General features: G+C 47.0%; 1 protein-coding gene across 1 annotated transcript; it reads right to left on the minus strand.

Annotated features, from left to right (window-relative positions):
- Positions 1 to 1,056: 1,056 nt before the first annotated feature.
- On the minus strand, positions 1,057 to 23,598 carry zc3hc1 (zinc finger, C3HC-type containing 1). The gene is made up of 10 exons (XM_068005196.1): positions 23,472 to 23,598; positions 22,622 to 22,736; positions 13,974 to 14,124; positions 12,891 to 12,974; positions 10,341 to 10,468; positions 9,186 to 9,343; positions 6,838 to 7,081; positions 5,188 to 5,394; positions 3,320 to 3,544; positions 1,057 to 1,523 (listed from the first exon to the last, which is right to left on the minus strand). The coding sequence occupies exons 1-10, from the start codon at positions 23,576 to 23,578 to the stop codon at positions 1,455 to 1,457; spliced, it is 1,488 nt and encodes a 495-aa protein (XP_067861297.1). The 5' UTR covers positions 23,579 to 23,598; the 3' UTR covers positions 1,057 to 1,454.
- Between the last annotated feature and the right edge of the window lie 857 nt (positions 23,599 to 24,455).

The raw sequence follows: 24,455 nt of genomic DNA on the forward strand, positions 1-24,455 counted from the left end.
TGGAATTCCCTCCCTAAACCTCTCCGCCTCTCTCTCCTCCTTTAGGACGCTCCTTAAAACCTACCTTTTTGACCAAGCTTTTGGTCACCTGTCCTAATATCTCCTCATGTGGCTCGGTGTCAAATTTTGTCCAATAACGGTCCAATAAAACACCTTGGGACATTTTACTACAGTAAAGGCGCTATATAAATGCAAGTTGTTGTCGTAGAGCAGCAGCAATAGGATACCACGCCACAAAGACTTGCATTTATTTGGTGCCTTTCACGACCTCAGGCCGTCCCGAAGAGCTTTACAGCCAATGAAGTATTGTTGAAGCGTAGACACTGTTGTAATGTAGGAAACGCGGCAGCCAGTTTGCGCACAGCAAGATCCCACAAATAGCAATGTGAAAATTAGCAGATAATCTGTTTTTACTGATGTTGGTTGAGGGATAAATATCGGCCAGGACACCCGGGAGAACTCCCTTGCCATGGCAACGGTGGCCATGTTTGCTCCATTTCTCCTCAACGCTAATTGGAGTGTCGCCGTTACTACTTCCAGACTCCCACTTCGCCCTCGTTCACCGGCCTTCCGACTCGGTCCTGCTCGTCCACAACTCCCCTGCCCGAGTCCCACTCTGCACTTGGCGCTGCTCACCTTTCACTTGCCCCTTGCTGACTGACACTGGGGGCTCCCTGGCCCCCCACCCCCCAACCCCCAACCCCACATTCTAGCTCAGATCCACCACGATTCCGACTCAGGCCGACTGAGTGTTTGTCCCCACCCCCCGTTATCACCAACACAGTCTCGACCCCTGCCGTCTGGGATTCTCTCCCTAACCCCCTCCTGCTTGGCGATGCCTCTGCTTTCTCAAAACCTAACTCTACAACCAGACTGGATCACCTCCCGCCTAACCTCTCCGACCCACGGTCGATGGGGAGAGTGACCCCTCCTCCCACCACTAAACACCATAGGGACATTTTACTACATTAGAGGCAGCATTAAGGGGCAAGTACTTATTACGGGATTAAAGACAACCAGGAACTCAAGAAAGAAAAACAAAGTCAAACAAGCAGCAACTATCAAAACAGAAGGTCTTTATTAACATTTGTCCCAAGCCTTGTGCCAATGTTTAAAAAGTGAACTAAACACAGGATGAAAACACACATCTGTGAAGCAGAGACAAGGATCGGCGAGGTGGGTCCCAGCTGGGTACACGATGGGCTAAACACAGACCAGCTCCGTTGTTTCCTGCGAGTTTCGCTGCTTTAGTCTGAAGATCATTTGTAGGCTTTTGAAAAAAAATAATAATAATCTGCCGATCACTCCAGTCCGTCACCGGTCGGCACGAAGAGGTTCGGAGTCTGGCCCGGCCGTCAAACCCACACCACCGACCTCAGCAGCCCACAGAACCGCCGTCAATCTAAACCAACGCCAGCTGCACCATCATCGGCTTAAAAGGGAACGGCTCTCCACTACGAGGAACACGGGACATGCAACTGTCGGAATATTCGGAACACCTTGGTGGACTTTTCTGAAAGAGACTGACCACAAAGAAAAATGCATGAATCCAGCCAGTTTAACACAAGCACAGGACAGGACAGGAGAGGAGAGGCACCATTTTGTTGTATGTGAGGGTGCCTTCGCCCTGTATCCCTTAGTACCTTTGGTTAACAAAAATCTATCAATCTCAGATTTAAAATTAACAATTGAGCTGGCATCAACTGCTGATTGCGGAGGAGAGTTCCAAACTTCCACCACCCTTTGTGTGTAGAAGTGTTTCCAAACTTCACTCCTGAAAGTCCTGGCTCTAATTTTTAGGCTATGTCCCCTAGCCCTAGACTCCCCAACCAACAGAAATAGTTTCTCTCCCTCCAACCTTAATATCTTGAAAACTTCAGTCAAATCATCCCTTAATCTTCTAAATTCCAGGGAATATAACCCTAGTTGGTGTAATCTCTCCTTGTAACTTAACCCGTGGAATCCAGGTATCATTCCAGTAAATTCCAGCTGCACTCCCTCCAAGGCCAATATATCCTTCCTAAGGTGCGGTGCCCAGAACTGCTCACAGTACTCCAGGTGTGGTCTAACCAGGGCTTTGTATAGCTGTAGCATAACTTCTGCCCCCTTGTATTCTAGTTCTCTAGATATAAAGGCCAGCATTCCATTAGCCTTTTTGACTAAAAAGGGGAACGCCAGGAGCCGAGCGCCGCCCTGGGAATGCCACGAGCCGAGCTCCGCCCCGGGAATGCCAGATGCTCATTTCCCTGGGATCTCTCTGCCAGCAAAATTTCCAATGCAAGAAATAACAGCTGAAAGGACAGTCAGTCTTTTTCTAACTTCAGAAACTCCAGCAGTCCGGGACGCTTCTAAAACACTTGTTCCACAGTTTAAAATGTTGGCTCTGTGCTGACTCCGTAAAATAATAGAAAATTTAAGGCACAGACGGAGGCCATTCGGCCCATCGTGTCCGCAATGGCTGAGAAACACGCCACCTAGCCTAATCCCACTTTCCCTGCAGGTCACGGCTCTTCTAATTGCTGGCTGAGGGGCGAATGGGGGGGGGGGGCGCAAAGCACTCTCTCCATGACAACTGGCCAACACGACGAAGGGAACGACCTCTGCAGCTTACCAGGGCCAGGAAGGGGGAGGTAAGGAGACAAGAAAAAGCTAGTACAGGTTGGACATTTCTCTCCCCCCTCACCTTCCCCTCCTCTCCCCTATTAAAACTGACAAAGGATTCAATCGCTGGCATCCAATTAAAGCCGCTCTTTAAAATGGCAATTGTCAGCAGTCCACGGCAGTCTGTTAGAATGCAGCCCGTGTCTCAGAATCTAATGGAAGCTCAGTGTCCCAATTGGGACCTCAGAATGATCAAAAGATGCTCAAATTGGACAGGTCATCAATAGAATAGACCTAATAGCTGGTGTTGCACTGATTTTCTGGCACGGGATGTCTCCGGCACTAATTAATTCTGCTTATTTAAAAAACACTTCCCTGTTTCCTCTCCTGCCGGCACTCGCCATCTAGGATGCCTCCAGTAGTCGAATAACCTGGCAGCACTCGCCATCTAGGATGCCTCCAGTAGTCGAATAGCCTGGCAGCACTCGCCATCTAGGATGCCTCCAGCAGCCAAATAGCCTGGCAGCACTCGCCATCTAGGATGCCTCCAGTAGTCGAATAGCCTGTCAGTACTCACTGTCGAGGCTCATACGGCCACTAAGCTCAGGTGCTGAGCTGTGGAACTGTATTCCGCAAGTAATCGATCCCTTTGGGGGAAGGAGGGATGTGAATTGACAGCGGAAAAAAGCGAAGCCACCCCTTTAAACTCGGTACTTACAAAGGAGTCTGAGTCCTCGCTCGGGCTGCGGGATCTTTTCAGCGACAAGAGGACCCGAAGGGCCGCTCTCCACCCTGGCTCCGTCTTCTCGGGTGACCCAGGGGCCGAGACCTGCTCTCCTTGTTCCGGATCATGTGGCGTGTCTTCTGGTTTCAGCTTCCTCCCAATCCACGGGCACCAATCCCTGTGCTGGGAAACTGGATCAAAGTAGCCCCTAATACTATCCTGTAAAAGAGAAAAGAACAGAACTGTACAAAAAGCACCCTGAAGACGCTGCTCAGTGAATATCAGAATTAACCGTCCCATCTCTCGGGCTTTTGAATTTCCTTTATTTCCACCATTCCGTTCTTCTCCCGATTGATCCTAGCTGGAGTACAATTCCACGGGTAGCGACTGCCCTCTTGTACCTCACCCAAGTCTTCGTTATCCTTAGGTCAGTGAGCGGGACATAGGAACAGAAGGAGGCCATTCAGCCCCTCGAGCCTGTTCCGCCATTCAATCAGATCACGGCTGATCTGCACCTCAGCTCCATTTACCTGCCTTTGCTCCATAATCCCTCGATACCCTTACCCAACAAAACTATCGATCTCAGGCTTGAAAACTCCAACTGTGCCCCAGCATTCACAGCCTTTTTTTTGGGGGGGGGTGGGGTTTAGAAAAAAAGTTCCAGATTTCTGCTACCCTTTGTGTAAAATAAAAGTGCTTCCTGATTTCACTCCTGAACGGCCTACTCTAATTTTACTATGCCCCGTCGTTTTTGATTCCCCCACTAGAGGAAATAGTTTCTCTGTATCGACCCTATCGAATCCCTTCATCATTGTAATGTCAATCGTGGGCATCAGAGGTGACACACCCAACATCCCAGTGGTGGCTGGACGACAGTCGGGAGCAGGGTCCCTGACAGATTACTCCCGCGCTCCCCCTCACCCGCCCCCCCCGCTCCCCAAACGACCCTTCGCAACCCAGGGTGACTGAAGCTAATTCGAAGCCTCCTTGCTGCTGCCCCAGCTGATCGAATAAGTCAGTACAAACCAGAATCTGAACCCCACACCTTTCTGATCGACAACACGCAGTTACTCACTGGGTAAACTCGCTGGGACACCAGCAGAGCCCGCTACATGCCAATTTTTAAACACCTGTCTGATTGTTTCACTGCTGGATTTATAAAACCTTCTCCGCACCTGCTGTCGGTCTGTCAGCACAGATTAAAAATATTTCTGTTTGTTCACTGCACGGCTCTGCGGCAGAATGAAGTGGCTGTGAAATGCTTTGGCACGTCCAGAGAATGCATTGTAAATCCCAATAGTTCCATGAGAACAGGCAGAAGGCACCTGTCTCACGTCTCATCTGACAGACGACACCTCCGACAGTGCAGCACTCCCTCGGTGCTGCACTGAAGAGTCAGCCCAGCTTAAGTGGGGCTTGAATCCACCACAACAACAACTTGCATTTATATAGCGCCTTTAACGTAGTAAAACGTCCCAAGGCGCTTCACAGGAACGATTATCAAACAAAATTTGACACCGAGCTACATGAGGAGATATTAGAACAGGTCAGAAGTAGGTTTTAAGCAGTGCCTTAAATGACCAGAGAGAGGTAGAGAGGTTTAAGGAGAGAATTCCTGAGCTTTGGGCTGAGCCAGCTGAAGGCAAGGCTGCCAAAGGTGGGACGAAGAAAATCGGGGATGCGCAAGAGGCCAGAATTGGAGGACCTTCTGATTCTGAGGCGAGAGTGGCCCCATTGAGTTAAGCTGACTTTGATATACAGTAGTACCGGTACAATAAACAAGTGCCAACACTACGATTTGGAGCAGTATGGATTTCTCAGTACTGCCCAGTGACCCTCCGCGCTGCGCCTCCATTACTTACGGAGCTGGTGGACGACGACAGGCGCAGCCGCTTGGCTTTCCGCTGCGGGCTGGAAGGCACGTCCCCTTGGCCCATGCTTCGGGTCACAGGCCGCTTGCTTCGCATGTGTGGGCTGGCAGAGTCCGTCTCGCCTCGATCGACCAGGGTGGGACTGTGGACATCGCGACTCCGTGTGCGGGCCCCAACAGGTGAAGGGCTGGCTTCATGCTGATTTTTAAAAAAAGTTTTAGCAAAGGAGCATCTCCCCTTACAGGAAGGAAAACACTAACTTAATAAGCATCTGCCTATCTCTGTGTGCGTGCACTTGTGCGTCTGCGTATGTATATGTCTGTGTAGGTGAGTATTTGCACACATCTGTGTGTATATGTGTACGTGTGCATGTGCATACGTGTGCATGTGCATGCACATCTGAGAGTGTGTATGTTGTTAACGGCACCCTTGCAAAAGTACTGGTGAATGTCATATTCACGACAGATATTAGCTAGTTATTTAACATAAATCTAGGATACGCTCACAATGGTTTTGGGAGTTTGGGAATGATGATCGGGATGGCCAATTTAGGTCGCGATGTTAGATTAATCTCCTGGAGTGTCACCAGTTTGCCACAGAGGGTCACGGAGAAGCCTCTTAGATATTTGACCTACGACGATTCAAGTCCCTCGTGGCTCAGTTGGTATCGCTCAGCTCTGGGTCAGGAGGCCGTGGGCTCAACCCACAACCATCCCACACCAGGACCCGAGCACGTGATCTAGGCCAACACTCTAGCGCAGTACTGAGGGAATCTGCCCTTTGGATAAGATGAGCCCTGTTGGACTGCTCAAGTGAACGTCATGGCACCACTGAAAGGAGAACAGGACGTTCTCCCAGAGTCCTGGCCACATTCCTCCTTAAACACCACCAGCTACTGTTTGGCTCGAGTGAACGCTGGCTCCAAAGTGGGAGATTACACAACTGCTCCCTCAGCCAACAGCCTGCTGCACGACATGCGTCACACAAAGGAAGGGCACCAATTATTTTTTTTTGAAAAGTGTGGTGCAGTTATCGAGCACGTTGCCCTTTCATCTCTAAGGATTGGATGTGAATCCAGCCCAGATGATCTCCCTCTGTTGGCTGTAACAGTCCAATGCACAGAGCTGTCCCTGACACTATATTGGTAATCTCACTTAGAAAAGGCCATAAGGAAATGGTAAAGTGTCACCCTGATATCACGTGCTCGTCTGAGACTGAAACTAAAGCACATTGTTGGGACAGTATTGAGGGAGCTTTACTCTGCATTTAACCCCGTGCTGTACCTCCCCTGGGAACATTTGATGGCACAGTATAGAGGGAGCTTTATTGTGCATTTAACCTATGCTGTACCTGACTTGGGGTAGTGTAGAGGGAGCTTTACTCCTCATGCAGCCCATGCTGTACCTGACTTGGGGCAGCGTAGAGGGAGCTTTACTCTGCACATAGACCATGCTGCCCCTGATTTGGGGCAGTGTAGAGGGAGCTTTACTCAGCACGTAACCAGTGATGTATCGGATCATCCGCCATCCGCGGAACGATCCCCAGCAGGTAATTAGCACCCGCAGGAAAACGAGGGAGAAAGCCGGAGAGAAACAAAACACGGAAAACAAGTTGTACAAGACAGAGAGAAGATTATTTGACCTGCTCGGTGGTCTGTGACTGGGCGGCATCCTGGCTTCGTGTGATCATTCTGCGCGGAGACGTGGCAGGAGGAGTTGGCGTCGACCTTTCTGGCTTGTTCTCCTGGGGGGAGACGCTGCAGACGGGAATGTCGCTGTCACCGGCTGGGCAAATGGCATCAATCTGCTGAAAGCTCCACAGGCCCACCTTGCGCACGCAGTAGGAGCAGGTGATAACCGGCAGATGGAGGGAATCCGAGGAAGGGCTAGTCACATTTTGGGGGGGGGGATAAAAAGTAGGAAGAGTTAAGACAAGTCTGGTTGAGGGAAGCCCGTTTAGAAATAGATGCCGGCTCCCCCCAGTGGCTCAGTAGGGAGGTGCATCACCTGATGGGCCGCAGAGTCACACAGACCAGCAAGGCACAGGACGTCCGACACACCATCAGAAATTCAGTCCATCAGATCAACATCACACTGAATCAGATCAGCCTTTTTTCATCCACAACCGCACCTTTCGTGGTTTTGAGCACAAAATCCAGGCTGACACCCCGGTGTAGTACTGAGGGAGTGCTGCAATGTCGGAGGTGCAGTCTTTCGAACGAGATGTTAAACTGAGGCCCCGTCAGCCCTCTCAGGTGGATGTAAAAGATCCCAGGGCCACTATTTTGAAGAAGAGCAGGGGAGTTCTCCCCAGTGTCCTGGCCAATATTTATCCCTCAACCAACATCATTAAAACAGATGATCTGGTCATTTATCTCATTGCTGTTTGTGGGACCTTGCTGTGCACAAATTGGCTGCTGCATTTCCCGCATTACAAAAGAACTTTATTGGCTGTAAAGTGCTTTGGGACAACCCGAGGTTGTGAAAGGCGCTATACAAATGCAAGTGTTTCTTCCCTTTTTTCATTAATTTTGTTTGCAAATAAAATCCAATTGGATTCTTTGCAAATTGAACAGGAGTTCCCATTTACGATAAGCCTGACCTTTTTTTGACTTTAATGCTACCTTCAATGTCTTAGTCGACTGTAAGGTCCCAGGTTTCATAGCCTATCGATCAAGTTTACTGACCTCATCCCAGGGTGGCAGTAGAGGTTCTACAATTGGCCTCAGTGCCCCTGGGTTAGTCTTAACCAGCCTGGAATCAGCCAGGACTCCTGCTCCTGATCACTATTCAGTAACCCTAAGCTGGAAAGTGCCTGTGTCAGGATCTGGCTTGGCTGCGATACCACCACCCCACCCATGGTCGAATAACCTGCTGACACTTTCTCTGCCTAGCCTTGCTCATGAAGAACAGCCAGATGAGTTGAGGTGAAAGAGGGCAGTCGATGCCTGTGGAAATGCATCCCAGCATGTGTCAGTGTGTCTTCGGGGGGGGGGGGGGGGGGGGATTAAAAAGGATATGGCGGCATGGAAGTGTTTTGTTTTAAACAGAAATTGTTTTGACAGCAAGTTATTTGACCATGGGAGGCATCACAACTGAGCTCAATCCTCTCCTCCCCTGATGTCACCACACATGCATCCCTTCAGGAGATACTGGGCGGCCTGAAACTCTGCTGCAGTACTGCGTGCGACACTGTACTGAACGAGATGTTAAACCGAGGCCCCATCCCTCCCCCTCCGTGAACCTTAAAGTTCCCACAGCGGGATTTTAAAAAAAAAATCTAGGGAATTGTCCCAGTGTCCCAGCAAACATTCCCCTCTCAGCCAACATCACCAAGAACTGCTCATCCTTCTCACTGCTGTCTGTACGGTCTCGCTAAGTGCGAGACGGCTGACCCCTTTGTCTACGACAGTGTCTGCACTTCAAAGCAGCTCCTGTGAAGTGCTTAGGGATATTTGAGAAATGTGATATGGGACTATATAAATACAAGTCTTTCTTTCATGGTTCAGTGTGGCAGAGTAAAGTGCTGATTTAATCTCTGATTTAGGTTGGTAGCCGATCTCAGCTTGGACAGCGGTGGCTTCATTCGTGGGGGAGGGGGAGTGGGGGAAGAGTGAGGGGAAGGGATGGGAGTGAGTTGGGGGGTGTAAATCCCTGACTGGTATCCAGCACACATGGAGATGTTAAGGAAAGGAAGGATCAGATTTGATTGTGGCACTGCCAATAGCCTGTCAACACTGTCTAGGTTTAATGGGAGGGGGTACTGGAGGGTAATACTGGAACTGTACCCCAGCATGAGATAGTACCTTCAGAAGAGGAGCGTAGAAAATTGGGGGTGGGGGAAGGTACCTCTTGGATTTTGGTTTGGGGGGGGGGAGGGGGGGTCCATGTATTGAGAAAAGCCCAAGCCAATGGTTCCAAACAGCCAACAGGCACATAAGCCCATTACAATCATCATGTGGGAATTGCTGATTCCCCTCAGAAACTCACCCAGCAGCCCAGCCAGACAGAGAGAGGACACAGGCAGCAACGTGGACGGAGAGGAGATCCGCACTGGACTTCAGCTCAGGACTGTCAGACGCCATGCTACACTTCAGTTCATCTTCTACCAACTGTAACAGGAAGCTGATGGTTTCATCCGTGATGGTCTGTTCAAAAGAGAAAAGAAAGTGAGAGCTGCATTTTCTGAACTATTGCCACCCAATTCAGAACGGGTAGCCAGGCGTCAATCACAGTATCAATAGACTCGCAACTCCCATCGTGAGATCCAGGGTCAGCACATCCACAGGGGAACTGTGTGATAACGGAGTGTACTGCAAGCGAATGGCTTAATAGCACAGGAAGGTCAAGCAGGAGACCAGTAAAACAGTGATCTCAATCCATGAATTTCACTGAATAGGAGGAGACCCTTGTGACAACGAGCCAAGCTGCATAAAGAATTTCCAACACCACTGCCTACCCACCCCCTCCGGAAGATGCTGACTTGTCACTGGAGTGGAGTTCCCCGGCCATCACGGGCAGGAAGGACGAGAAGCTGCTCCTTTGATGCACTGAAGGTGTTGTCTTCGTTCTCCTCCCTGCATTGAAATGAAGACTCATCACACTCTCCCCTGCTCTTTCCAGGACCTCCAAACTGTGGGTCACCTCACTTGCTCCGTCATCTCCCTTTTCCCAACAGTTTTAAAACCCTAGCTTGGCGGCACCAACCACGACATCTCTTCCCAACCTCGCTACCTCGGGGGTTCAATGAAAAAAAAACACAAATTCATCAAACAAAATGCTTAAAGGGACACTTTTTCTTGTTGTTGACATGAATAGAGCAATTAGGGACGGGCAATAAATGCCGGCCTCGCCAGCGACGCCCACATCCCATGAACGAATAAAAAAAAATAATGAATTACGTTGCCGCCATATTCCTGCATGAACATTCTCCAGAGCTGTTTTGACTCACTGCTTTGAGTCACCTTCGGCCTCCTGTTGACAGCCGCGCTCCTCTATTCTAAGCATTACAGCTGTGAATTGGGTGAAGAGAGGCAGTGAGTCAAAACTTCCACTCGGCAAGAACGAGGTGAAAGCAGTTTAGCAAAGGGCAGCCCGATGGAACTGTACCCTGGCAAGGAGGCAGCGCCGGTCTGTGGGACTCACCATGTCTTTGAGGTCGTCGTGCTTGAGGGCCGGTAACTGGAAGTCCAGCGAGCACAAACCCTTGAACCGCTCTGTCACTCCGTGCAGGAGGGCCGCCGGCTCGTTGAAAGGTAAAGTCCAGAACCGATCTGCCAGGTGGAAATGAAAGAAGTAGTGAGTCACCTACAGGGGGCAACCCCTCGTCCTGCTTTACTCAGGGATACTGCGGAAGGGCCCAACTCGGGTCCCACTGCTGTTACCTATTGTCCACAGACACAGACAGAGCGAGGAAAGGCAAAGAGAGAGAAATTTACAAGGGGGTAAGAAAAAGACCGCGCGCACAGACGGACAGGCGCGCGCGCGCAGACGGACAGGCGGCAGGTGCTGATCCTCACGCTTAAAAAGGGACAAGAAAATTCACTCCATTGCTATTTAATCCCCCTTTTTTCTCATCTCCTCCTCTCCTGAATGCACTTGATCTTCGTGGGACATTGTTCCCCCTCCTTAAGGCACTGGATCCTTACTGGACATTGTTCCATTGGTGCAGAGTACCCATCAGCATCTTATCCAGGTATCTGATCTTCAAGTATGTGTCAACCCCCCAATCCTATCCTCATCCTATAAATCCTGGATAATGATCGGGAGCAGGAGCCCTGGCTGATTTTACGCTCCCTAACCCAAGGGTACTGAGACTAACCTCCCTAACCCCACCTCTGCCCTGGCCGAGATCAGCTAACCCACCGCGGAGTGGGAATCGAACCTGGGACCGGCCGGGTCAGCTCCAACAGGCGGTGCACTCACCGACTGAGCCAGCAGGGGACAATGACTGCACGAATGGTTAATACATGTCTCAGCAGCTCACCAAAGCCAGCTCCCCTGATACAGCTCTCACTGCTTAGACAATTCAACAAAAAAAGTCAAGACCAAATCCACTCCATTCCAACGGCATATTTTCTAAATGACTGTGACTTTGGGTGGCCAGTCTCTCAGAGATCAATTTCTGGTCAGAGAAATGGTAGACGTGAAGAGATCACTTGCAGCTCTCCCTGAAAAACACACAATGGAGCAGATCCAATTTCTACCCCTATTTGGCACTGCTTCACCATACGTACAGTCGGCTTGCGGCCGCGTCTGTTCACTCCCCATCCCTCTGGAGGGCCTCGGAGCCACATCGCAATGCCATTACGATCCGTTCTGCTTCTTCGTTTCGTGCTGGTTTTCTCCCCTCCTCTCGCCCCACCCCAGAGACTTCGGCACACAATCTCAGTGCTGAGGGAGTGCTGCACTGCCGACGGTGCGGACGAGACATTAGACCGACGTCTGCCCTCTCAGCTGGATGTAAAAGATCCCGCGGCACTATATCGAAGAAGAGCAGGGGAGTTCTCCCCCGGTGCCCTGGCCAACATTTATCCCCCAACATCACGAAAATAAATTATCTGGTCATTATCACTTTGCTGTTTGTGGGACCTTGCTGTGCGCAAATAGGCTGCTGCGTTTCCCACATTACAACAGTGACTACACTTCAAAAAGTACTTCATTGGCTGTAAAGTGCTTTGGGACATCCTGAGGTTGTGAAAGAAATGCAAGTTTGTTCTTTATTTCTTCTCCTCAGTCGTGGTTCCACGGGTACCAGTCATACCTCACCCGAGTGTCCGTTCTTCACGTGGGAAGCCGCGCCGATGCTCTCCTCACCCGACATCCGCAACAGGAGCTCTTCCAGCTGGGGTGGGGCCACTGATTGCAGGCCGGCACAGGCTGCAACGCCCATTCCTGCCGCTCTGGGTCTGATTAGCTGACCCGCGGGGAAAGGGGAAGTGGGGCAGAACTTGCGAATAACTCGGTGTGAAGCAGATTGCAGGGTGAACATGGTCTTCTGCATGCAACATGAAAAAAAACAGTCCGAGCAGCTCTCTCGCACAACTGAAGGGCGGGCGGGCAAACTCAGCCGTGCCCATTGTCCTTTTATCAATCCGACCTGATCTTATCCTGTTCTACCGGGACATTCGGTACCTCTTAATGTCAATAATGCCCCTCTTTCACACTGCTCACTGTTTGTGTTTAATTGTCTCACCATTTCCTTTCCACTCCCGTTTATTTTCATTTCCCAAATGGTTTCTGTAGGTTTTCAGTCCCTCTGCCATTTTCTCCACCCCCCCACTCCTCATTCTTTTTTAAACTGACTCATCCCTAGGCAGCGAGATGGCAGAACAAGTTGGGAGAACGTAGAACGAAGCAGGGAAGTGTCTGCGTGCAGAGAGAGTCGGGAGGAAAGCGAGAAATCGTGCCAAGAGCAGAAAACGTTACTGGTTTGTGAAGAGTGCATTCAGCTTCAATACAAAGACAGGAGTCCTTTTTTTTATATAAAATAAATGGATTTTTTTTGGGGGGGGAGAATTTTTGTGGCTATCAAGGTGTCTAATCCTCCGTTACTTGGAGGTCAAACCTGCGCACATGGAACTGTAGCCCAACAGGTAGCCCGCGTTTCAGGACAGGAGAGAAAATTAGTGAAAGAGACAAAAAACAGAGCGACGGCCTGCAGATACAAAGCCTACACGTTTACTCCCATCTCACCTGGACAGGGACTGTCGGGCCAGAAGCAGAATTTCTCGTGCGCTGTTCTCACTCCTTCCTGCAGCTCGGCGACCCTCTCCTTATCTTAAAAAAAGGTAAAATCACATAAGGTAAAATAAACGGTGAAATAAATGCGACAGGTTCTCATCCCGGTTCAACGGAAACAAAGTTCTAAGTTCAGAGTAACAAGGGGGAAACCGGGCAGGACTTCACTACTCAAAGGGTAACAGAATCGTGGAATAAGTTACCAGGGAAGGACATTAAAGTGTAAATGTGTTCAAGGGATACACGGATGCATTTTTGGAGACAGAAGGAATTGACGGATATGGTGAGAAAGATGTGCTGTGCAGAGTTCTGGTCTCCATATTACAAAAAGGATATAGAGGCACTGGAAAAGGTCCAAAAAGATTTACAAGGATGACACCAGAACTGAGAGGGTACAACTATCGGGAAAGATTGAACAGGCTGGGGCTCTTTTCTCAAGAAAAGTGAAGGCTGAGGGGTGACCGATTAGAGGTCTTTAAAATTATGAATAAGGTAGACGTGTGGAAGATGTTTCCACTTGTGGAGGGGCCATCAATATAAGATGGTCACTAATAAATCCAATAAGGAATTCAGGAGAAACCTCTTTACCCAGAGAGTGATTAGAATGTGGGACTTGCTACCACATGGATGAGTTGAGGCAAATAGCATAGCTGCATTTATGGGGCAGCTAAATAAGTACATGAGGGGGAAAGGAATAGAAGGATATGCTGATAGGGTTAGATGAAGAGGGGTGGGAGGAGGGTCATGTGGAGCATAAACGCCAGCATGGACCAGTTGGGCCGAATGGCCTGTTTCTGTGCAGTAAATTCTCTGTAATTCAATAAAAGAAATGGGCTTGTGCGAGATCGGATCACACAGCATTGACTGCCGGAGTCAGACCCAAGTCTTTCCCGGTCTGCATGGGACCAGGGTCTTGATCTACGGAGCGAGAGGGAGGTGAGGCCTGTTTCACAAGAGGGATGGGACTGGCCAGGATGAGGTGAGAAGGTGGACAAGAACAATCAAAACAGGACAAGCTGTTGGGTCAAAAAAACTTACATTTCTTGGCATCCAGGGTCGGGTGCAGAGTCGTGCACAGGAACGCCTGACAGCTGGAACACTTCAACATGTCGCAGTCTATGTTGGTCCAGCCATATCTGGCACAGTATAGAGGGGAGAGCTCAAAGGACATCCCAGCCCACTTGAATGAGTATCTTTGTCAAGGGCAAACACTCATAGAACACCTGCCAGCCACTCGTTCAACTCTGTGTTCATCCATGGATAACATTCCTCCTGCAAGGCGTCTTTCTGCCCGTCTGTCTTAGACTAAATGGCCTTCACCGGCACTACCAATATATGCAGGGAGATTCTGTGCCCATAACTTGTCGGGGGGCGGGGGAAGAGAAGTACATCACCTCTCACCCCAGTTGCCTGCCGTCCCTACTACAGCATAGCTGGGTTTGGAGGCTCAGCATGTTCCACTTCCTCTCAGAGCAGTGTGGGGAGTGGGAGGAAGCAGTTTGCCCGAAACATTTCTTAAATTCACGCCCAGATTCCCCTCCCCACTCCCGGTGAAGGTGCTGACTCCTTGCTGGGGTACGATTCCATAGGTAACACACGCCCTCCAGTAACCTCGCACAAGTGGTCATCCTTCATTGTGAACCTAGACAGCGAGCATGGGCAGGCTATCCGACCACGAGGCATCAGAACCATCAGTTTTCAGCCGACAAACACCACCCCGCCACCCCCCGCCGTATTATCCAGCGAGCCGATCAGCTGATTCGATCAGCTAACTCAGCACAGATCAAAGGTCGAACCTGGTGACGATCCGGATTCTTTCCCCTCAGTCTGGTTCAGTAATAACTGAAGTCGAATACATTTTAAAGTCCAACACATCTTTAATAGCAGGGTTCTTAGTCTGCAGCATTGATTTGGACTCCTGATAGAGTCCCTCTATGCTGGCAGAGCAAGAACAACAACATACAGAAGTCCACACGTTTTTATACAAATCAATAGGGTTGGAACATACTTAACGAGGGTCAACACCAATCATAAGCCGGGCATAGGTTGCCATGCGAGGTTACATTATTTCCGGCCAATCATAAATCGTCCATGTGCTGATCATGCTGCTGTTAGACATCAAAGGGAATAACTTCCTCACTTTCCAACTTAGAATGTTCTTCCCTGTTCCTTCTGTTCCTTATCTCCCAACCTGGAATGTCTTTCAACTTTGGCTAAGCTCGTTCCCTATATTGATCTGCCATAAACATGGAGACATTCAGACCAGTCCTTGACTCACATCAAAGACCTATCATTGATAAGACAATGCAGGCCTGCTGACTAAGCAAACATATGGCCCAGCAGGAGGGCCAGGCCACTTGTATCAATCTCAGTTACTAACTAATTAACCCTTTCTAACCATTTTGCATTCTGCTTCTTTGCCACGTAGGCATCTTAATATTTTACCGAAAACTGACCACGTAGGGATTCTCATTCCCCCCTTTTATCATTTTATGATAACCAATTATTACGGTGCTCACTGGTTCTGCAGGTTCTGCAGTGCAGCAACATTTAAGTAAGCAATAAACTATAAGAATTATAACAATGAATATAACTAGCCCTTGAACTAGAGAAGTCCCAATAGAACACAGACATGTTTCATCAATACGCCTTTGTACTCTTATCTGTTCTCAGGAACAGACTCCTTCTAAACATCTCTCAAATAAGCTGCGAATGTCCTTGGTCAGCTAAACCTATTCATGTTAGTTTGAAAAGGCTATCATAGTCAAATATCCCATGGTGCTTTATATTTTGTTTCTAGCCTAACTAGACTGAATGGTACCTTTCAGACCATTTTACACCTGTGAATTGGTGCCCTCCCCATTATATCCCTTAATCCAAATTCTCCCTACAGTATCCCGTTAGATGCTGTACCTCATCTTAACCAGGTTCCCTTCGTGTTGGCCACCAGTCCGGGTGGAAGAGAGGCAGAGCATCTGATAATCCTATCAAACTATAATTGTCTTCCCTTTTACATGCACCTTACCCCAGCGGGTGCTACTCCCGGTACCATTAAGATGTGTTCTTAGTTGAAACCACAGAGACAATGGGGACATTCTCACCCAGGCTCTGTTTTACTATCTTTGCCAAACCCTTCATCCTCTGCTTACATTTATTACATGCAATGAAAACCAAGAAGCACATTACAACAAACTGCACTACGACTAATACATATGAAACTAATCTAATCCAAAGATGGATCTGTATATTCAGTCCCAAATTCCAGAGGTCATTTCACCAGGTGGTGACTTTAATTTGGTCAATGTCATGCTTAATGTTGTTATTGCCCTGTTGTAGGTTATAATAAACCTTCTGGGAGAGGCGTATCTCCATTCGCAATGCTTTCAAGTATTTAGGCAACAGGGGTGTCAGATACCCAAATGTGTCCTGATATTCTTTTAAGTCTTTTCTGACATTCTCAGAAACTTGTACGGTGGTGAGGTTATGCCGATGTATCTCTACCAGTTCCTCGGGTCCAATCCGAACCAGGACTTCAGAAATGGAGTAGAATTCTGGACTTAAAATATCACAAGTTAGATTGGCATATTTAAACGTTTTCAAATTAGTTGTAACACAGTATTCGCCCTCTCCGGCATGTACCACTTAAGTGGGTTTTAGATCCGCCTCGAGGGCCTCCATGGTACAGTTAATATCCAGATTGGTACCGGTATTGTTAAACCCACACTGTGCTTCTAGGCTGTGTCCAACACTATGTGGACACACAGTGACAGCATGTCTGGTAACACATCCCTTTAATTTTGTTCCAGCCAATCTGCTTAAATCTACGTCCTCTAGTTCTTGAACCCTCTGCTAGGGGAAACAGGTACTTCCTGTCTACTTTATCTGGGCCCCTCATAATCTTGTAATTTTGTATCCATCGTACGGATATCTTCTAAATATTGTTTCTCCCAATTTTATTGTTAACTGATGGGAACCTAACCCTGAATTTTGGAAATCCAAATTACTGTGTCCCTCTTTACTTTAATTTCAGTCCTTTTGATTGATACCAGTGTTTCCTGACTGTTTCATTAATTAGTTGGTTTCTCTATGGACCATGTGTCAGTGCCTTGTTTAAAAGGATTTCTCACTCGCCTGGACCACATTAACCATTTTCCTGTTGTGCTGTTGTCAAGTAACTGAGCCTGTCTGAGACTCATTCTTCAATGTATCTTCTTCATGTATCTCCGCATACTAGCAGCATCTCATAGGAATGAGCTTAGTGTTCTTGGATATTAACTTTCTGCTGGCCAGTCTCTTCTTCCTCATGGTATTTCCGAACATTTCCCATGGCACACATCATATGTCCTGTAGGATTCAGCCCTGTAAAAGCAACTGGTTTGTTTAAAGAGTGGTTGCAATAGCTCACCAGGCCATAGGCCTTTGTAATCATGTTCTTCATCCTGATCTCCGTTTCAGATGATGGCAACATACATTTGTATCTTTTATGTCCACTGTAGCCATTCCTAGGTTTTCAGGTTATCTTATCAAAAAGATCAGGGGTGTCTAGAGTGCTTATCTCCCCCTGCATGGTCCCGATGTCAGGGTAGTGGCCAGGCTATTGAGTGTAGTTTTCTCATTATTCATTATAGGCAAGGACACAAATATCTCCACGAGAAAGCTATCAATTTACTATTCTCAACGACACTTTCCTGACTTCCACTAGATTGTATATTTATGCCAGATTGATTTTTTATCATGCCCAATTCAATGACTTTAGAGAAATTCCCATATCTCCCCACCTCGAGCATTCTGTCTCGGAAGACAACAAATAGGCTAAAACAAAACAAATCAAAATGTTTTCAAAAGAAGAGAATCAGGTTGATATCACCTCACTGTGACATTTGGTATCTGCTGATGTCTGCAGCTAAAGTCTTAAATCGTTAACACCACTGGATCGTTTCCTGCACCAAATTTCTCCAGCAAAGGTTGCACCGTAACTTTGTAACTACTCTTGGTAATCCTGCACCATCAACACTCACGTGGTCCCAAAAAAAAACCAGGGTCACCTGTTTTAAAAGAAACACAGAAAATCCATTGCGGCTCTTCTTGAGAGCCCAAGTGATTAATTTGTCAAATCTTCATTTATTATTTATTTATCCAAAGGAATAATCCCTATACCCAAAACAAATTTAGAAAACAAAACAGGAGAGAGAATTTGCCTAGTTCCACTCTCTCCCTCTCTCTGAAGCACGCAGCCTGTCTGAAATAAACACTGTCTCTTCCACATGCAGATGTACGCAGGGCTGCAGACTGGAATTTCTAACTCCAAGTCCTAATCTCTGTGTTTTCAAGGTGTAACCACATTAAGCAGATATCATTAGCAGCCGCCTGCTAAGATACGTTATATTCCTCTTTTATTAATTTATTAATGGTTTGGGCATGTGTTTCTAGCACTGTAGCTATCCTTTGCAAATATATGGTCAGCATTTGATCCTCAGACAATTCCTTATCTGTATTTTCATTTATCTTTTAATATATCTTTAATGCGAGACCCTAAATCTCTGACCTTTTGATCTAATGTTGTCAAATCAATGGTGTTAACAACTGAGGCAAAGGCAGTTGCTATATCACTTATCACAGATCTTTACGTCTCCATATTTGCCTATCTCTTTTTACGATGTCCACCTCCATTCCATGTGGCTCTTTGTTTTAACACTTGAGTTAGGAGCTGTTGATCTAATTGTTGAGTTTTCTTAGCAGTCTCAATGCGAGTTATATAATTTGTCAGGGAAGGTCTCCCCTCTTTGGTCAGATCTTGTATTCTACTATTAATTTCAAATAAAATTGAATAGCCCCAGAACTTGTCAAAACTTCCTTATCATACTGTGGCAGGGTAAAACTGATAGGCGTTTAGTACCCTGTGTCAGTACATAGCTCAAGTAATGGACTTCCAATTGTCTAACCTATGCTTCCTTTTCATATGATTTGTTTTACATTCCTTTCTTATCAATTCTTCACTGTAGCGTGAAAACTTATATCTCAGTCAATTGTAGCCTTTGGCATTTCCGAGTGATTGGGACAATTTTACTAATATACCTATACCAATTATTACCTCATGTTCACCTGTGTTCTGGGCAAGCCTCAGACAGTTCTCAACCAACTGGGTCATTTCTATCTGTTTGAACTGCTCTTGGCATGACAGTCTAGCTTCTTGGGATGGAAGGGGTTAATATTAACTTGCTCTTGTGGTAGGAGTAATTTGATCCTTCTCCCTTTTGAGATTAAGTTCCCACCTTCGAAATTTCACTTCACACAGGTTTGACTGATTTTTTTACTTCTCACATTTGTGGATTGCTTTATACTATATTTTTGCACACTATTTTTTCACATACTTTTAGTGGATGTGATTATAATCAACGCTGCGAGCTGTTCCAGCTTTCCGACTTTTCCTATCACAATGATCCTGATAGTTTTTTAAACAAACCCGTTAATTTTTAACCTCTTTTTAAACCACAGCCAATCACAAAATAAACATTCAAAATGCCAATTTTTTGAAGATCCCATGTCTGGAATTTAACATGCCCACACTTTATAAGAACCAGAATTTAATAGGTCACTTAACCTCAATAACTCCAATTTTAATTCGGCAGTATCAGAATTAAACACACGACAAGACAGATACATTACACAAAGGAAGAAAACACACAAGACACAGTAAGAAGGGGGCGTGGCCCACAACACCGACAAAAAAAACACTGATCAAGACAGGCTTTTTAAAGGGACAGTACACTTAAACAACAAAACCTTTCTTTTTCGGGTCTCTGTCTTTTAAACATTTGTCTAGTCACTTAATTCTATCCATATTTTTTTACAGTACTGTCTCCATAAAGCAATTAGTTCTTTGGCTGAGGTACCTCTGTTATTTTCCAAATTAATTCCTGAGCCTTTTTTCGGCATCTAAGTTTTATCAATAGTTCCTGTTTATATCCAATCATCAGGAACTTAAACCCTGACTACCCTCAGTGATATTAACCACTGACCTACCGCTTACAAGTTATTCCCTCAGTACGTACGCTGACCCTCAGCCGGAGCTGACCCTCAGTGATATTCGACCACTGACCTCTTCCTGCTATTTCTGTGTATTCGCCAGACTGACCTGAATCTTGTAAGGACGCCACGCGAGTGTTAGCGATTGGACGATTCGTCGTCAGACTGACGGATTGGAGGAAAACCGACATAGTAAATTAAGACTACTTACATCGGGGCGCCATTTCCTTCCTCCGTGTCTGAGACAATCCGCCTCTTACTCCGCGAACTCTCGGTGAACGACCGTTAAGATCCCACCGCTGCCACCAAATGACGATCCGGATTCTTTCCCCTCAGTCTGGTTCAGTAATAACTGAAGTCGAATACATTTTAAAGTCCAACACATCTTTAATAGCAGGGTTCTTAGTCTGCAGCATTGATTTGGACTCCTGATAGAGTCCCTCTATGCTGGCAGAGCAAGAACAACAACATACAGAAGTCCACACGTTTTTATACAAATCAATAGGGTTGGAACATACTTAACGAGGGTCAACACCAATCATAAGCCGGGCATAGGTTGCCATGCGAGGTTACATTATTTCCGGCCAATCATAAATCGTCCATGTGCTGATCATGCTGCTGTTAGACATCAAAGGGAATAACTTCCTCACTTTCCAACTTAGAATGTTCTTCCCTGTTCCTTCTGTTCCTTATCTCCCAACCTGGAATGTCTTTCAACTTTGGCTAAGCTCGTTCCCTATATTGATCTGCCATAAACATGGAGACATTCAGACCAGTCCTTGACTCACATCAAAGACCTATCATTGATAAGACAATGCAGGCCTGCTGACTAAGCAAACATATGGCCCAGCAGGAGGGCCAGGCCACTTGTATCAATCTCAGTTACTAACTAATTAACCCTTTCTAACCATTTTGCATTCTGCTTCTTTGCCACGTAGGCATCTTAATATTTTACCGAAAACTGACCACGTAGGGATTCTCACTGGAACCTTCCTAGTTAGTGTATTATCCACTGGCATTTAATATTTAAATTCACAATAGGATTTCTCGTAACTATTTTTCATAAATAATTTTCTGCTCTTTCCTTCGTTATAAAATGACAGACTTTACAGCACAGGAGGCTGCCATTTTGTCCTCCATGCCTGTGCAGGTGTTAGCTCTTCATATGGAGCTGTCCATTCCTCCTTTTATCCAATTCTCTTTTAAATTATATTATATTCTCCGCCTCAATAGCCTCATGTGGTAAAGCGCACCACAAAGCACTGAGGTTCATTTCTAGAGGCGTAGAATCAAAAAGCAGAGAAGTTATTTTAAGCTTGTATAGAACCTTGGTTAAACCGCACAAAGTACTGTGTACAGATCTGGTCTCCATATTATAAAAAGGATATAGAGGAACTGGAGAAGGTGCAAAAAAGATGATACAAGAACTGGAAGGTTATACCTATCAGGAAAGACTGAACAGGCTGGGGCTCTTTTCTCTAGAAAAGAGAAGGCTGAGGGGTGACCTGATAGAGGTCTATCAAAGGGTTTGATAGGGTCGACGTAGACACGATGTTTCCACTTGTGAGGGAGACCAGACTAGGGGTCATCAGTATAACATAGTCACTAATAAATCCAATAGGGAATTCAGGAGAAACTTCTTTACCCAGCGAACAGTTTGAATGTGGAACTTGCTACATGGAGTAGTTGAGGCGAATCGCATAGATGCATTTAAGGGGAAGCTAGATAAACCCATGGGGGAGAAAGGAATAGAGGATATGCTGATAGGGTTACATGAAGTAGGGTGGGAGGAGGCTCGCATGGAGCATTAACATCGGCATGGACCAGATGGGCCGAATGGCCTGTTTCTGTGTTGGACATTCGATGTAATTCTAGTTCCAATTATCCTCTGTGAAAATGTTCTTTTAACCCCATCCTTCCAGTCACTCCTCAGTTTATGCCGTTACTGATTCACCAACCTGAGGAAACAACCTTTCATTATTCATCCTCTTGAAATAGTGCATAATTTAGAAAACCGCTACCAGATCCCCCTTAACCTTCAATGTTCCAGTAAAAAAGGAAACAATTTTCTGTGGCTTTGTTCACACTATTCCACTCTTCCCATTGACTAAGCAGTAAGGTCTCTGTCCACAAGCCATACAATCAAGGAAAGTTCCAGATCTGTGCTGAGTTAGCTGGCCTCGGGCAGGGCAGGGGCTACAATTCACTTCCCCTCCCTGAGTTTGAGAAGAAAAATTAGGGGTTATGCTCCTCATCACTATCTAGTGACCCCTGCTGGAAGCGAGTATAATACAGCACAGGAACAGGCCATTCGGCCCAACTGGTCTGTGCCTGGTGTTTATGCTGTACACAAGCCTCCTCCCATCCTACATGATCCCACTGATCCAAAAGGTCAGACACTCCTAAATCACATTTAAAGCCAAAACACCAACATTGTGTGAATAAGCTTCTTGTTCAATACCTTTAACTCATCACCTCAAAGAACTCCCAGCACCAATAACAGACTGGTAACCACCAGTTCACCCTGGCATTATACGGTGCAGAATGCTCTCCACACCCAAGCGTGGAAGGATAGAATGTATAACTGTACCGCTGGGTGTTCACAGTCCGTGATTCTTGCGTGCGCACCACTGCGCTTTAGCAATGACACTGAAGGATATTGTGAAAGTTTCGACCCGCGAAAAGAAAGCTTCTTTATTAGCAGAGTCACAGGTAACTGGTGACTGTGGTAAACAGCTGTCATCAGGAGATTGAGGGATGGAAATCGTCTGATCGCTATAGAACAAAGGAGAGAATCATATTCGGATACCAACACACTTTGCTGTTAAACTACTGCTAAATGACTACAATGCTGGACCTGTTTCAACCTCATCAATGGCAATAACTTTATTTTTGAGTGAATTTTTTTTTTGTGATCAGGGTGAGGGAGGTTTGTGTCAGCCTTGGTTCAATGGTATCACTCTTGCCTCTGAGTCAGAAGGTTGTGGGCTCAAGCCTCATTCCAGACACTTGAGCACATCATCCAGGCTGACACTCCAGTGCACTACTGAGGGGAGTGCTGCACTGCCTGAGGTGCCTTCTTTTGGGTGAGACCGTTAAACCGAGGCCCGGTCTGCTCTCTCGTCAAAGATCCCAGGGCACTTTTCGAAGGGAACAGAGAGAAAAGTAAGAAGACATCAAAACTCTCTGCTGTTAAACTAACGCTGGATTCAGCCCCGGTTGATATCCTCAAGTCCCTGGAGTGGGACTGGAGGCGAAAGTGCTGCCATTTAGGGGGGGGGGGTGGAGATTTGGCTCCTCCCTGGAAAATGTAAGTAAAATATGATTATTATCCTGAGTAATTTTAGTGAAAACCAATCCCTTTAAAAGAGATCCAGGGGGACGGGTCCGTCAGACTGGGGCCCGAGGTGGCCGTTCATTCCCCGGGCCTAATCCCGAGGGAAGGAGGGGGTTCCCGCGCGGTAACTTCACCGGGAAGAAGCAGCAGCTCGGAGCCGCGCTGTTGTTTACCTCTCCGCGATGCTGTCGGACAGCAGCTGCCGCACTTTCTGCGGAGTCTCGGCCGCACTTTTGCTGCTTAGCGACGGAAAACCATCATCGCTCCCGGCCGCCGCCATCTTTGGTCCCGCACTTATCACCGTCCCACCGGCTGCAAGGTGCACGGCGAAATGTTCCGGCGCGCAAACCTGAACCACAACGGGTTAACAGAGGAGGAAGAGTTAAAGATGGAGACACATTACAAATCTATTGGAACATCTTTTAAAGCGGTGAGAGGCAGCCAATTAAATTTAATTTTTGGACCAAAAAATTATTGTTTCACCTCAAATGAATTTAACAAACTCAAACATTTAGCAGATTCAATAATAACTTTGGATAAATACCTGAGGGGGAAACATTCACAGGGCTATGGGGAAAGAGCAGGGGAGTGGGACTAATTGGATAGCCGGCACTGGCACGATGGGCTGAATGGCCTCCTGTGCTGGATGATTCTCTGAAAAGAGCAACCTATCATTATACAGGTAATTGAACCTCTGTTCTCCTGCCAAAACAAAATTGGTACAGAACTCTAAGTACTTTGCAGTTTTATTTTTTTGGCCAATTTTTCTCATTTGCCCTGAAGTTGACTCCTTGCCGGAGTGAGTCCCATTGGACCAGCTGCCCACAGGTACCTCACCGACGTGGCCATTTATTCACGTTTGAGTCTAGGCAGTGAAGGTCTGCTGAAGCACTTCCAGCAAGGGTGGAGCAGCAACCCCTGGTCCAGTTTTCCTCTCCAGGCACCGTGAGACAACTTGATGCCCTCCGCCATCATCCCTGTCAGGAACTCGATTCCTTCGGGAGTGGAACAGGCGCAACTTTGAAAGAAAGAAATTGTTGCTGGTACCAAATGTCACTCCTAACAATGACCACAAGTCTGATTGATAACTTTCTGGATATGGTGGCCTCGTGGTTATGATACTGGACTATGCAACCCAGAGGTCATGAGTTCAAATC

This window comes from Heptranchias perlo, chromosome 24 (genome assembly GCF_035084215.1).
Source record: "Heptranchias perlo isolate sHepPer1 chromosome 24, sHepPer1.hap1, whole genome shotgun sequence".
Lineage (NCBI taxonomy): Eukaryota > Metazoa > Chordata > Chondrichthyes > Hexanchiformes > Hexanchidae > Heptranchias > Heptranchias perlo.